Source organism: Candoia aspera, chromosome 5 (genome assembly GCF_035149785.1).
Source record: "Candoia aspera isolate rCanAsp1 chromosome 5, rCanAsp1.hap2, whole genome shotgun sequence".
Lineage (NCBI taxonomy): Eukaryota > Metazoa > Chordata > Lepidosauria > Squamata > Boidae > Candoia > Candoia aspera.
In genome coordinates this window covers 99,315,063-99,330,572 of record NC_086157.1, presented here as the reverse complement: position 1 = coordinate 99,330,572, position 15,510 = coordinate 99,315,063, and the positions used below count along the sequence as shown (strand labels likewise).

At 38.8% G+C, this 15,510-nt stretch overlaps 1 protein-coding gene across 1 annotated transcript in view; it reads right to left on the bottom strand.

The window, feature by feature from the left end:
• GUCY1A2 (guanylate cyclase 1 soluble subunit alpha 2) overlaps window positions 1-15,510 on the bottom strand; it is a 174,883-nt gene that overhangs the window by 4,513 nt on the left and 154,860 nt on the right. Inside the window, exon 7 of the mRNA XM_063304475.1 lies at window positions 14,771-14,925. Within this exon, the coding sequence (XP_063160545.1) occupies window positions 14,771-14,925 (155 nt within the window). The remainder of the gene's footprint in view (window positions 1-14,770; window positions 14,926-15,510) is intronic.

Genomic DNA, 15,510 nt, shown 5'->3' with positions numbered 1-15,510 from the left:
GGGGCAGAGATTACAGCAAGCACCAACAGAAATGTCCACAAGTATCACGCTTCCTGGTTCTGTTTAGGTTGTCCTTTTTAGTAATTTCTTTTCTATATATTAAGAGAGCAATAGATCAACATAAAATTTGAAGCTAAGTTCAGAAACAAATAGACAGCCAATGATGTAAAACGTCTGAACTCATCTAATATGGTCTGAACGTTTTACCCATGTCAACACGGAAGCTCACTTCAGTAGGCTAACTTTGATATAACCAGAGCATGACTAACTGAAGCAAGATCAGCTGCAACCAGATAAAATCAGAGCTGATGAATCAACTTTGTCATCATCACTGCCTGGGTTTCCACCAATAATAGTGGGTCGGGAAGAACTTGTAAGTTTGTAAGTGCAGTCAAGGGACTGCAACTTTAGATTTGCTAGCTCCTCCATAATGAATGGTTGTCTTGCTACCAGCTGAATCACAGGGACCAAGACTTGCATAAAGTATGACTTGCCTACCTACCCACCCCCTTCTTTCTGTGATTCATCTGTCAAAGTTATATCAATCAACACGGAGTGAATGAAACGAAGCAAACGAAGTGGACACTGAAATTAAAGTAATGTCAAAGAAAACTTCTAATAGCAGAGGCTACAGTTCACTCAGGACAAGTTGTCCATCAAGAGCTAAACTGCATTTTCTACCTGTTATATCTGAGTAAACACAGTTCATTCTTGAAATACTGTGTAAAAATTCTTTGGGGATTGATTACCACTTATGGCTCTACATGAATTTCAAGGATGTTTTAAAGTCATGTAATGTCATGAGCACTGATGGTGAGCAGGAGGGGGCCCCTATCCAGGGGCGAAAACGCACGTGTAGTAGAGAGAATTTGAGCTGTCATTCAAAGAGGGACAGAACAGACCCGCCTTGACTTTTGGGGTTGATCTGTATGGGTTTTCTCACGTTTCTTCAGTTTGGTAGGATTTTCTGTCTATTGTAGCAGTAGTAAAACACTAGAGACTTATTCCTCATCTCGGCGTTGTTCCTGCTTGTCAGGACATCTAAGAAGCAACACTGGTGGAAGATACCAATATTAAATAATGAATCTGTTTCCTTAATTTTTTTTAAAGGTCCTACATGTCTTAAGAACACAAATAGCTTAGGGCTACACAAAAGATTGACAGGGACGCGGTGGCGCTGCGGGTTAAACCGCTGAGCTGCCGATCGGAAGGTCGGCGGTTCGAAACCGCGCGGCGGGGTGAGCTCCCGTTGCTCGTCCCAGCTCCTGCTCACCTAGCAGTTCGAAAACATGCAAATGTGAGTAGATCAATAGGTACCGCTTCGGCGGGCAGGTAACGGCGTTCCGTGTAGTCATGCTGGCCACATGACCCGGAAGTGTCTATGACAACGCCGGCTCCAAGGCTTAGAAACGGAGATGAGCACCGCCCCCTAGAGTCGGACACGACTGGACTTTACATCAAGGGAAACCTTTACCTTTACCTTACACAAAAGATTAGCAATCCTTTCAAACTATGTCTAATATCAGTAGTCCTCAGTTTATGATGACAATTGGGACTGGAACCGCCATCACTAAGCAACATGGTTATAAAGTGCGACATCATGTGACTGCACTGCTTAGCAATGGCAGTTCCATCAGTCTCAGTTGCCGCCGTTAAGCAAGGACCGTGTGGTTTGTTAAGTAGGACCTCACATGAGTGGAACTTCCAACTTCCTGCCAGCTTCCCCTTTGACTTTGCTTGAGGGAAGCTGACAGGGAATGTCAGAAATCATGATCATGTGACATGACTGGTTGTAAGTATCACTCGTTCAATGCTGTCGTAAGTTTGAACAGTTGCTGTACGAGTGGTCATTAAATGAGGACCACCTGTACTTTCAATGTTACCTTTATGTATGCCTGACAGATGAATGTACCATTGTAGTTAAAGTAACTCCATTGAATTGGCAAGTGAAGGAGAGTTGTTTTTCCCTTGGCCTTTTATCTTCTAATCCTCCCTATTACTACTGCACAGGTCTACCTATGGAGGCTATGGTTTCTCTGTCTCTGGAGGTTTTTAAGAAGCAGATAGACAGCCACCTTTTGAGGATAGTTCAGTTGGCATCCCTGATTTTGCAGAGGGACAATGTCCTTTTGGTCCTTCCAACTCCAGTTCTATGATTCTACAAGTTTGTAACTCTGAGCCTGCCTGCACAGCTAGCTTGGTGGTTAGGCTTCTGATCTCTTTTCTTTTTTCCTCACATATCTAAGTGCTCCTCTATTTATAGCTGTCCCTTCAAATCAAGCTTCTCCTTTCCTCCTCTCCTCTTCCCATTAATATCTATCTCACTCTCAAGCATTATACTGGAATTAAATGATTCCGTCTAATTCTTTCCTCATGTAAAATGAGAAACTACTGTAAGTTATAGGTATGGGGAAGTGTTAACACCTTTGCTTCAGTAGTGACAGTCAGACTTTAAAAATGTTGAAATGCAGAAAATGGCACAAATCCAAAGGGATACACAACACTGCCATGCTAAAGTGATATATCGTGGAAGTCAGCTGTAACTCAGAGATGCGTTTTTCTCTGGGTAGCTAACTGCCACAATATAAAATCCCTGAGACCATATAAGTGAGAGATATGAATCATCAGTCATTTCCTTCCAGCTGGGAAAGGCAGAATCCAGGGTGCTAACTGAAAAAGCAGATGAGCATCCAAAGTTTTTAATTTCTCCTCTGAATGTAGAGGAAGAATGAGGAGAAACAGGAGGAAATGAATGAGCCTAAATACATTCCATATCTGCATCAATTAATCTGACCAAATAAGATTTGGTCATTAGCGCCGCTGAATTCATATGAACTGAAAGTGATTGCTCACATTAGGCAGTGTGAGGTAGTCTACTCAGATGCTGGATGTGCAATGGGGAGTTCATGGGCATGTGGCTTGGTCACTAAGCTGCCTCTGGTGCGGTGAAGGATATTTTCCCATTGCCTGTTTTGTGGTGTGATTCAACTGTTGATCAGGTTGATTATGAAATGTATTCAGAGATATGAGAAAGGAAACAAGTATTGTCTTGACTTCTGTTATTCAGTATGGCATATTGGTTTGCTTGTTAATGGGATCATGAAGATCCAGGATTAAGCAACCATTTGCTTGGTGAATCTTCCTCACAGAGCTGGGGTTGTATAATGAAGGGAGGCTCTAATGAGGAAAATGCATTCACCTTCTTTCAACAGGATACAAAACTAATTCATTAAAACAACAAAAAAAATCTTCCTATAGAACAGAACCATTTCCCCCATAACAACTGATGGGGTTGACACATTACACTAAGTCAGTGTTTTTCAATCTCGGCAACTTTTAAGATGTGTGGACTTCTGGGAGTTGAAGTCCACACATCTTAAAGTTGCCGAGATTGAAAAACACTGCATTAAGTCATACTATACTTTGTTTCAATGATGCCCAGAGAAATTCATATTTGGTTTTTGGGACAGAAAGAGATGATAAATAAGCTCATGAGTATTTTAACCATCCTGGTGGGAAAAATAAACCCCAATATTTTCAGCAGACTATTCTATAAGTGATCTGTTTTGTGATTGTGGTGTTGGCAAAGCACTATTTTGTTCAAAATAATAATCTTCCAAGGGTTTTAGTTCCAAAGTTAGAAACATATAAACCAAAATAGTGTTTTATTAGACTATTGGGTGCAGTATGGGATTTCTTTACACATAGTCTATCCACATAATGGCTGGATGGACTATCTAAACAAGACTAATGTAAACACTGTGCCAAAAATAGAAATGCACATACTATTATTAAGAAAGAGCAGCGTGGGATAAATGAGCAAGTATGTACCCGCTTGGGAATTAGATATTTTGGAACTAGCAGTCTCTGCTAGGATCATGGCAAAGCTCAGGGCATGATGATGACTCTAAACAAACTGAATGGGCCCATCAGCTTGTTGGCAAAACCACATCTTGTAGCTGTCGAAATTACATGAAATGTATCACATCCATGCATAAAACCATCTTAATCCCTCAATGTGTTCTGTACAAGTCATATAACTTCAGGTGATAATATGCAACTGAGCAAAATAGTACAGCTTTTATCAAATTGTCTCATACTCATCAAATCCATTTTCTTTCCATTTTGAGAAAAAGTGGTCTAATAACAGTAAGGACTTTTTTGTTCCTGTATTTGTAATAGGATGCTATTGTTGCCTTCCTGAGCAAAACAAATAAAAAACAAAAATATAAATTTTCTGGGGGAGGGGGGAAATCTGAATATTAAGAATTATGACAGAATTAATGGGAAAACTCATTCAGCTAGTTGGGGATCAAATCTATGCAATATATAAGGATCTTCTAAAATGGGAAATATTTTAGACATTTATTTTAAAAAAACTACCATAACTTTCAAAGAAATTCTAGTCGATCATCAGAAAAGAAAGGAAGATTCTTTGTAAGTGTTTTGCACTACTTATTGCACTTATTTATCTTATCATTACTAATTAATTACAACAACTTTTGTATGACCCAGTTCCTCCCAAAATATTCTACAAATAGTTTAGATATTTCTCAGATTATTTACGGTTTAGAAAATTGGGAAAAAATCACCATAATAATAGAAAGCTTAAGTCACTTTTAATCAATCCCCTCACCTTAAATTTCTTATCCAGTTCATCATTAATGATGTGTACAACTCTAGTTTTAGGGCTAATCACTAAAGAAAAATATATCCTGCATGAAGAGAAATGTGTCTTTTCTAGTAATGCATATTAGTATATTGTAATCAGCAGCCAGTTGACTAAATATGTAACCTCAAGAGAGCTTAGGGAATCCCACAGCTATAGACTAGCCTGGGAAGTTGAATATTTATCCCAGAAAAAAACAACAAACAAGAAAATTACATGTCCATAAACAAGTCAGGCTTGAGTTGAGGGAAGCTATGTCCCATAATCTTAAATATATTTCTGGATGAATTATTAGAGAGCTGTTGCCAGTTAAAAATAGGACATGGAACTAGTTGAAACACTTATCTGACTATGTGTAGGGTAAATAAACCAATGAAACTTACTTAATACAATTGCTAATCTCTTTTCATTGATAAAACAATGAATACAACTGTATCAGGCAGGCTTTCCTAATGTGGCACCCCCAGGATGATTTAAATTACACCTTTTAGACACTGTGAATACTTACTCAGTCTCCAGTATACTTTTAGAATTAAGAAATATCAGTAAAATAAACTGAACCTACTTGAACCCACCTTGTTCCTCATTAGATTTCTGAAGAAGTTTCTACATGACAATATGTGATCATTTATTTATCTATTTAAAACATTTATATGGCTGCCCATCTTAAGCCAAACTCTGGGCAACTCACAACCAAAGGACACAAACAAGATATACAATCAAACCAAAAAACCCAAAAACAGAGGTATGATAATGAGGTCACTGGTGTCTGTTGGTAATACTAATTTGACCTTATGTTGTAGAGGTATCTGAGTAGATTGTACCTGTGCAGTAAGAAGAAAGATCTTCCTAATTACATGAAGATCTTGACAGATTCAAATTCTTCTACGTGCCACTTCCAATTCTCTACAAGCCTAAAGGATACACTTGGCCAGAAACCAGCACTCAGAATCACCTTTAAACATGCACTAAAAACAATCTACTTTTTCTGTAAATTAGCTAGATTAAGAAGTCTTTAGTATGTTTTCAAACAAATAAAAATCTTTCCCCATCTCTCCCACATGTGCAAAAAGTGACATTTCATCGCCAGACATTGATGCAATCTTCCTTCTTTCTCATATGGTGTTTAGAATGTTGAAAGTTTGTTATCTACCGAGAACAGCATATACAGGACACTCCTTTGCATTTTGTGGTAAGCCAAACTTGTTATACTCATTATTGTTATGCAGATACTTTCAGATCAAAAGTTAGATTCATATAGGAAGTAATAGCAAACCAAACCAGCATAAGTTATTAGTATGATAATAAACTACCCATTATGATTGCTCATGTATTTTTTAAAGTTTTATCTCTCATTATATTTCTCAGGCAACTGAACAATTCATGCACTGCTGCCCCTGAATAATGCATAAATGTTGAATATAAAATGCAATATGATAAAGCAATTACCGACTGGTTTGTTAAAATATAGATATCTTAGCTAGCTGTTAATTGCCTGTACTTGAACAAAAACCTAACCTGATTTCTCTGCAAGACCAAATTTATTCTATGTTTCCCATAGTACTTCTCCTCAGGACCATTTAGCATCTTGTATTGTCTAAGATAGGATATAGTTTAAAAGGCCAAGAAATCTGACATATTTTACAAACAGTTCTGTGTGTCAGTGTGATTCTTAAGGGACAGAAGGTAAGTCTCACTGATTCAGTTCTGCTGTTCCTACAGTCTTTCTGGAGCTTAACCTCTGTGGCACTGAGCAGTTTATCCAATATTTGAACATTTACAGCCACTAAAACAAGGCAAGAGAAAACAAAATGGCTTGCTTTAATTTAAAGCACTGCACTCTCTATTTTAAGAATTTTCTTAATTAATTAAATTTAATCTACTGTAAACTCACAGTCTGTATGCTTAATGACTGTACTTATGAAATCTACCACCACTGAAAAGCATTGTGTTCAAGATGATACGAGTTTTGACAAAGGAGAAGACATAGGTACTGTAAATTGGCCCTTCATGCTCCAATAACCCAATGAAGATTATGTCCAAAAAAAGAAAGCCATAGCATTCCAGTGTATGAATGGTAAGATGCACTACATTCTCACAACATTTTGCATTTGTCTGTCTCCTACTATTTTTCTGTCCTTGACTGTGACTAGTTGACTTCAGCTTCTAATAGAAAACAGGGATGCTCCAGGGCTGGTCGTGCTATTTGGTAAAATGAGACAAACATCTCAAACCATTTCAAACAGAGGACTTTCTTTTTCTCTCTCACAGCACCAAGGCTGGTCAATTTGCAATCTGAAGGTTGCATATGACATCATAGCATTGATTATGCAACTAATCACAATGCCCCCAGTCAGAATACATGAAATGCACTAGATGTGCTAGGGCATCCTGGAGGCAGCATTGGTGAGGAGCTTATTTATGACAGCAACACAACACACCAAACCTAACAGAATATGTGAAAGTTGACTCTTGAAACTTACTGACCCTTGCTCACCACTTACTTTCAGTTCAATGGACTACACATACACACACACACACACACACACACACACCAGAGGAACACCCATGGGTTTCCCCATCTCAGGATTCATAACTGAGAGTCCACCACATTCAGCCCCAAATATGGATGATGAGATGAAAAAAATAACAAAAATCCAACCTTCTTGGATATCCTCACCAGCAGGAGAAACAATGGTTAAAAAAAAGGTTATCTGAAAAACAACCCAAAATAACCAAGTACTTCACTACCAAAGCAACAACCCAGCTGTTCAGAAGAGGAACATTATAACAACATTATTCAGAGGAGCAAAAAGACACTGCAGTAACCCAGAACTCCAAAGAGGAAACAGACAACCTGTGCAACAACTTCCAATGTTAACAAATACTCACACAACCTATTGCAACACAACTATCACAACCTATAAAAAGGAAAACTCTCCCACATATCAAAAAATCTCCAATGACCCAACAGAATACACAACCTCTTGGCATCACCACAGTACACAAACCAACAGAATCTCCCCAAAACATCTTAAGCAAACCCAAAGACCCTGTAATCAAAGGTTAGAAATTAACAGGTGCAAATAGGACCTGTCTGTAACCTCAAGGTTTTACTGTATTGTAAGACAGGTTCTTGTTCCAGAAAATGTCCTTGTCTATGTGTACAGTAGCATCTATTATCTGAAAAAAGGCTATACTTAGAAATAAACTGCCATGCACTTAACTTAACCTAAATGATTCCAGGTAGGACAGAAAAATACCAAGCTAATATGGGATGATTGTCTTGGAGTTGCATAATGATATACCATTAAAGAGCATCAGGAAAGCTTTAATGTTTCAGAATAAAGGTTGGTCTATTCCAGTGTCCTACTTCTTCTTTTCAGTAACCGGTTTTCCCACTGTGGCAGGTCACAGTTGTTTGCTAACAACTGGTATTTAATGGCACTGCTTCTATAAATCTGGAAATTAAATACAGTCATCATAGATTTATCTATGAATTCATCTAAGCCCCTTTCAAAGTCATGGAAATTAATGGCCACCATTTCTTGGTGCTGAAAATTGGTGTTATATCAATTAATTATAGTAACTTCAGTCTTGAGTTCTAGTGTTATGTAAGAAAATTTTCCTTTCCATTTCCTCCACCCCTTGACTTTAAGTTGCACCTTTGCCAATTATCCATGGACATTCATGGACCAGACATGCCCAGTAGTGCTGTAGGCCAGTCAATGACCTGGAATAGTGGTGACAGTTAATCCTGCTATTTTGACAAGATCCACAATTATTAACCATATCAGTGTCGTGTCTCATAGGAGTCCCTTGTCTATTGTGGAGAGAGAATTGGCACTTGTGGACTTCATTGCCACCTCTACAACCACTGGTTAGTTTGTCCTGATGTTTATTGCACTTGATCTCTGGGAATGGTGGCAGCTCCACAGCTGTTTCCAGTGACTAGCCTTGCCCTCTTGCCAGCTTTCTGGGCCATGGTTTAACTTTATGTCCCTAGCCAGTGTCCAGGCTGCTTGTAAAAGTTGCTGTTGGTTATTTCTGGTTTTGGTTGGCTACTACCTATTGTGATAGAGCGTACGGGCTCACCACCACTGAACTGCTGCTGCCCCTGTCTTGGGCATTACAAGGCCTTCTCTACCATTCTTCTGTGTTTCATGATTGCCTCTTCTTCAATCTGCCACTTCTGCCATAATTGCTTTTGACATTGGGGCCCCTTCAGTTTATCAGCAAGCAGGCAATGCAGAGGATATCAGCTGATGTCAGTTATGGAGCTTCATCACTACCAACGTATTGTGCTGGGCTGTCACTGAGTCCTTTAGCTCCTTGCACCTCTCTTGGCTTCTTTCTATCCTGTTCTCTTCTTCTATGATTTGTTTTCTTCTCTTCATTCCACAGCACCATGAACATCCGGAGCAGCTGAGTTCCTTTTTAACTGGCCAGTCTGAAGTTTCCTTTGAGGGCAGGGCTCTTAAAAATACAGGGTAAGATGGTTATGGGCATTTCCAGCATCATGCACCCCTCCTTCCACAACAGTCTTTTTTTTTAGCACCATCAAGTTTTCTTAGACATTCAAGGGACAGTTTCTGTTTCTGCCTTTTTTTAACACATTGAACTCTAAATCAATGTTGACTACAGTCATCTCCAGATCCAATGCTTTCTCAGACAAGTTTATTTTTTCTGTTTTTCTTTTTAATCAGTGGAGATTATATAGCATTCAGTTCTTGAGTCATCATCAAGCACTGAGTAATCCCGTGATGATGATCTAGTCAATACTGATTGATCTATCTGCCTTTATGAGCCATCTCAAATGTATAACAAAACTATAATCAGAAGTATTTGGATTATAACTAAGACAGCAGTTGTCTCAGTCACATAGCACTTTTGCTGTTGGGATAGGGAGACCCAATTCCAAATCTTTACATAACCATGCAACGTGGCCTTCAGATGATCATGATCTAATAGCCAAACCTATCTCAAGAGGTTGTTGTGAGTAAAAAATAGAGGGGAAGTAGAGAGAAAGTATGTTATGGTTTTAATAATTATAATTCATTTATGGAGTATACTGGTGAAGCAGTAATATGATTCAGTGAACAGAGTTCAGCCTGCTCGGAAAAATTCCAGGTTTACATTTTTGCTTGACAATTACACTCATTGACTGATTGCTATATTCTTTATTGGATCTGAACAAAATTGCTCTTTATGTGAACAAAGAGTCCTAAAAAAACTCTGAAGACACCAAATGTCAATCTAACACTTTTCAGTACAATCAGTTGCTTGTCTGAAATCACCTGATAGAAGATGAAATTATGCGCATGGACCTGTGGACTTGCTCTCTCACACCTTAATCAGCGCTGCAAGCTTAGGGTGAAATTTTAATACTATTCTAAATTAATTGGAAGAAGACAGGAAATATAAATCTTACAACCAACAGGGAAACAAAGCTCCTCAAACAATCTGAAGACCCCCAAACTAGAAAACAGAAAAGCTTTCTACAGAGCTTTTCCTAATGTCATGGTAAATAAGCATCATGTCCCTCTCTCCACCATATCCCCCCTCCAGTAATCACTATGGGTACTGAATGGAGTAAAGCCTTTAATCTATATTAGATTTAGTACATTAATATTTTTTTCAAAAATCAGTGAAAATATAATTAAAATTTAAAATATCACAGTATATTGGGTATGGGTATGCTGCGGGTCCTGTCAGCCAGGGAGTGTCAGTTGGCAGGAACTAGAAGGTGTGCCTTCTCTTCCATAGTGCCTGCCCTCTGGAACATCCTCCCTCCAGAAATTAGGATGTCCCCGACCCTGTTGGCCTTTCATAAGGCCGTGAAGACCTGGCTTTGTGCCCGGGCCTGGGGCCTCAAGAGTCTGGATGGTCCCGTCTCTTGGCTGTATTAACTTCCATGCATTGCTCACTTGGCAGCCATGTATATTTATTTTGTATTTATTTTGTATTTTAACTGTTTTAATTGTAATTGTTTTAATTGTTTTATAATTTTATTGTTGTGGGCCACCCAGAGTCACTCGCTGAGATGGGCGGCTACAGAAATCAAATAAATAAATAAATATTGGTTGGATGTTTAGAATAATGTCCAATATCCAATACAATAATGGTGTATTATATCCTTCCTTTAAAAAGAAGAGGGGGGGGAAATGAAGAGGAGTGAGCTGTTTACAAAGTAACCACAGAATTGCACACATATGGTACATATTTTAGCAAAGAGCTGGCATTTCACAAGTAAGTTCTCTACCATACCCAAATTAACAAAGTTCTGCTCCCTTTGTTTTATAATGGACTGCAAATGAAAGGCATTGTTTTCTGTGAAACAGACACTTAAATTGTTTTTTGATTTAACAGCAGCAATCCAAGCACAAAACAGGCTCTGCCTGTGGAACAGATTAAACACAGAAAGCAGCACACCTTTTGAAGGTTTTCGGTGCTATGAGCAGGACAAATCTGTTCGCTTCCCAGAAAACACGGAGTGAAAATCCCTCATGTGCAGTATGAGACACGTGTCGCCTGCTGCTCCTACCGCGTATGTGGTATTTTTATTAAAGCCACAGGCCATAAACCAATGAGGTGGGATTGTCTATGTAAGCAGACTGCATCATATATAATCCAGGGAAACAACCACTTGAAAACAGATTTGTAACTGCTGACAGTGGTTTGGTTTTTGTTTTGCTTGAAATACATTTGGGGCCTACATTAATGTTATTATATCCTGAACAGCCAACTTGTGCATTTCAACTCAGTACGATCACATTGTTATAATCAGAACAGTGTTTTCTGTTTCAGCAAAGGAGAACGAGCTTTGTGAGATTCTCATCCTAGCAGGAACTTAGGAAGGACTTCCCTGTTCATGTTGGCACAAAGGCATAGCATGTTAGCACAAATAGTTAGCACTGAGACATGGACTGTGAGCCCTGAAATCCCATCTTTCTGCAGGAGTAGCTTCAAGTTGACATCGGAGGTGGGCCAAGTGATACTGGATTGAAGGAAGCAACAAGTGTGATTCCCTTCACCAGTTCATGCACAGACAAAACACATAGGGTGGCAACCATGTGGAAAGGCCTCTTGTGGTTGTGAAATTTGGGGTTAAGAAGGAGAGTAATTGGGAAAAAGGGGTTTAGAGGGGAAGTGTGAAGGAAGAGGGTATTATGATTCCATATTGCTGTTTCTCTGGGAGGGAATGTCAGATCTAATACACCAGTTACACTCATTTAGCAGCTTTCAAGTATGAAGAACAATGGCAGGTTTTCTTTACAGAGAATCTTTTATTTCAGACATTAACTATTTAAATAATATTTTAAAGCATTAAAAAATTAAAATGTCACTTTAAACTTTAAAGGAACAGAATCAGTTTATCTATCTTATTATGCATAAGGTAGGAGCCTCCACTGCTCCACAGCTCAGTTCCTGGTGGCTTCACGGTACAGAATGTAAACTACCCCTTCAGTTTAGTTTCAGGTGGAGTCAGATTCAGATTTTCACTGATTTCACAAAAACAGCTGTAGAACTCAGGCAAAAGCACAGTTTGCTCAAACATCCAGTTTTTCAGAGAGTAAAAGGGAGCAGGCCAGATGGCATATGACACAGGAGTAACGGATTTTGCACAAAAATTCTGAGTGCAATTTGCTGGCTGCTGGTCTTGCTTGGTTGTTGAATTTGCTTGCTGGTCAGACTACTACTGCTCTATGGCTGGAGTAAGATAAGGGGCTGTGGAGCTTTAGAAGATGAGAACTGCAGCTTGGTAGCAGAACATACAACATTTATGCACAACACTGCAGATCTGATCCCTGCGTTGCACAGTCAGAAGATCTCAGCTTTGGATTAAATAGCTTTTAAATTTAAATAAATTGTGTAAAATTCACATTCCAAAGTATGAATCAGATTTTGATTTCTGGGGATTTGCTGACAAATATCTATTCACATGGGGAGTTTGAGCATCCCCAGAAAAGAATTAAAAATCAGAACAAAACAATCTAACAGAATTACAGGGGGAAATCAGACTCCGATTCTTCTATTTCAAATATCTAATCTCCGAAATTGTAATAATTGTTTGTTGATAGGTCGATCTGGGACATAAGAATTTATTTTATCCTAACCGCTTCCCAAATTACTTTGTATTTCCATGTTCCTGCTCTGCCTCTGTTCATCCATCATCCATCCATCACAATTCATCCCTATTTTGCCATCAAAGTTCTGTTCAGCATGTCTGCCTCTTGTTGAAGCGTATGATCTGGCTCTGTAGTTACCTGGTTTTTATCTATAGTGAATAGTCTTCATTTTGGGCAATAGTATTAATTACTTCTAAAACTTCAAAACTCTAGCTATTTTTTATTCTAATGTATCAGACCCTGCACATCCTGGGTGAAGACAATTACATAAAGCTTTCATTTACATAGAGGCTTACAAGGAAACACAAACACAGAGACCCTTGAGATTATTAAAAAGGGAAATCATACAAGCAGGCAAACAAAGCCGAAACCACAGGAAGAAAACTACATACCCCAAAATTACTGGAGGAAAAATAGAGAAGAAAATGCCAGTCTTCTAACTACAAAGTGAGTTCATAAAGGCTAACTCCAAAGCAGTCAAATTAATCAGAATGAATCATATGCTTAGGACATGTTCAGAAATCCAGATCACGTTTAGGCTCTAAACATGCCTTTGAAAATTATTAAAATGGGGGATCATTGGGGGGCACATCTAACTCAAATGATGCGTATCTCGCAATAATATTTACTTTGGGGGCTGCAGTTTACACGATTTCCAGTTCTTCCTACACATTTCAAAAGTTCCATGCCATATTTTATTGAGCCCTATCTGATACAACTCAAAGCACAACCAAAAGAGATGACTAAACCAGCTTTAACTGGTATTTCGCAAAAATACTAATAAAGGCAGCCTTAGAATAATCAGAATTTCTGAAGTGAAGAAATTTTGAAAAAATGTAAAGGTGTTTGTGAAGGCTTTTTGGACTTGTACATATAATATTTGCTGCTTGGGTCACATCAGAGGGAGATAACCATATAATGTTAGGTACAAATTCATATTGTGCTAAAGCATCTAACTAAAATGGAGCTACATGGGGCTACCCTTGAAGAGTATCCAGAAGCTACAGCTGGTCCAGAATGCAGCCACGGAGGCTATCTTTGGTGCCCCTAGAAGGGCGCATGTAACACCTTTGCTGCGCAAGCTGCATTAGATACCAGTTTGCTTCTGGGTCCAATTCAAGGTGTTGGTTATCACCTTTAAAGCCCTACATGGCATGGGGCCAGGCTACCTGAGGGACTGCCTCTTCCCCATTACGTCAACCCGTCCCACCTGATCATGCAGAGAGGGTATGCTGTGGACCCCATCGGTAAGAGAATTCCATCTGGTGGGATCCAGGAGGCGGGCGTTCTCTGCAGTAGCTCCCACCCTCTGGAACATGCTGCCCCCGGAGGTGAGGTTAGCCCCGTCGCTACTGGCCTTCCAGAGGACTCTAAAGACCTGGCTCTGCTGCCTCACTTGGGTTGGGGAGGGGAGTCATCATGTTTGGGGATGGCTAGTGCCCTAGAGCACTCATTGCATACAAGGACTGAGTTACCATCTGCCATTTGGGATTCTATTTTTATCTGTGATTGTTGTTTATTTATAATTGTATTTTTAGATATTATATTTTTATATATTGTAATTTTATTGTATATTTATTGTTTGATTGATTATTGCTGTAAACAGCCCAGAGTCCCTCTGGTAGGAGGAAATGGGCAGTGACAAATCTGATAAATAAAAATAAATAAACAAATAAAAAGGTGGGGAAAGTTAAGAAAGCACACGTTCCAAGCATTCTTACTGAATATATAACTCAGTTATTCTGAAACCAGGCCCTACCTATGTATGTCCCAAACTCTTACAGACAGATATTGCTTGATTGATTGATAGTATATTCTTGATCTAGTTAAAACCTTACTTAAATGTAAATTGTCTTATGTCCTTTGATTGACCTTATATTGGAAATGTACAACACTTTGGGGGGGATATGATCAGAAGTAATGTGTACCAAAACTTTAAGAAGTATCAAAAAAAAGGCTGAAGAACACTTACTGATAGGTTGTTGGGCTGACGTTGATGCGGCGTGGATGGCTTCCTGACTCAAATTTGCTTGCTAGGGTGACATTGTTGCCAAAGAGACAATATCTAGGCATTCTCACCCCAACAACTCCAGCCAGAACAGATCCTGAGTGAATTCCTATTCTCATCTGTTAAGAAACAAAGAATGATAAAATAAACCCTGTTAACCAGTTATCTTCTTTTACTTACAGTATTGACTCAATTCTGCATTTATTTTCCACCTTTTCTCTTGAAGATCACACTTCATTTTATCCTCATAATAAAAATCCTGTGGGCTGACAGAAAGGAATGGGCACAAAGTCAGATAAGTAACTTTTATGGTTAAATGTGGAATTGGATCTTCCCAATTCAAATCCAACACCTTCATTGGTACCCTTAGCTAATACAATACTCAAGGTAATCCAACAGAAAGTTAATTTAAACCTAGATCAATAGCCCCATGTCTAAAGAAAACTTACTGAATTTTAATTGATGGAAAAATTATTTAGCTACCTAGATTTAAAGACTGCCTGACTCCAGAACAATTCTGGGTGCTTATATTTTAAAAAAGTAAAAGCAATAATAAACAGAGGAAACCATGTACGTGTCCAGACAAGACAAGTTATATATACTACAGAAAACACACCTGACAAGGGCTCAGCAGGTTTTTAAAGACTTCCAGAACAACTTCAAGGAGATTTAGAGAAAGTTTATGGCTTCCCAAGTGCCTACAA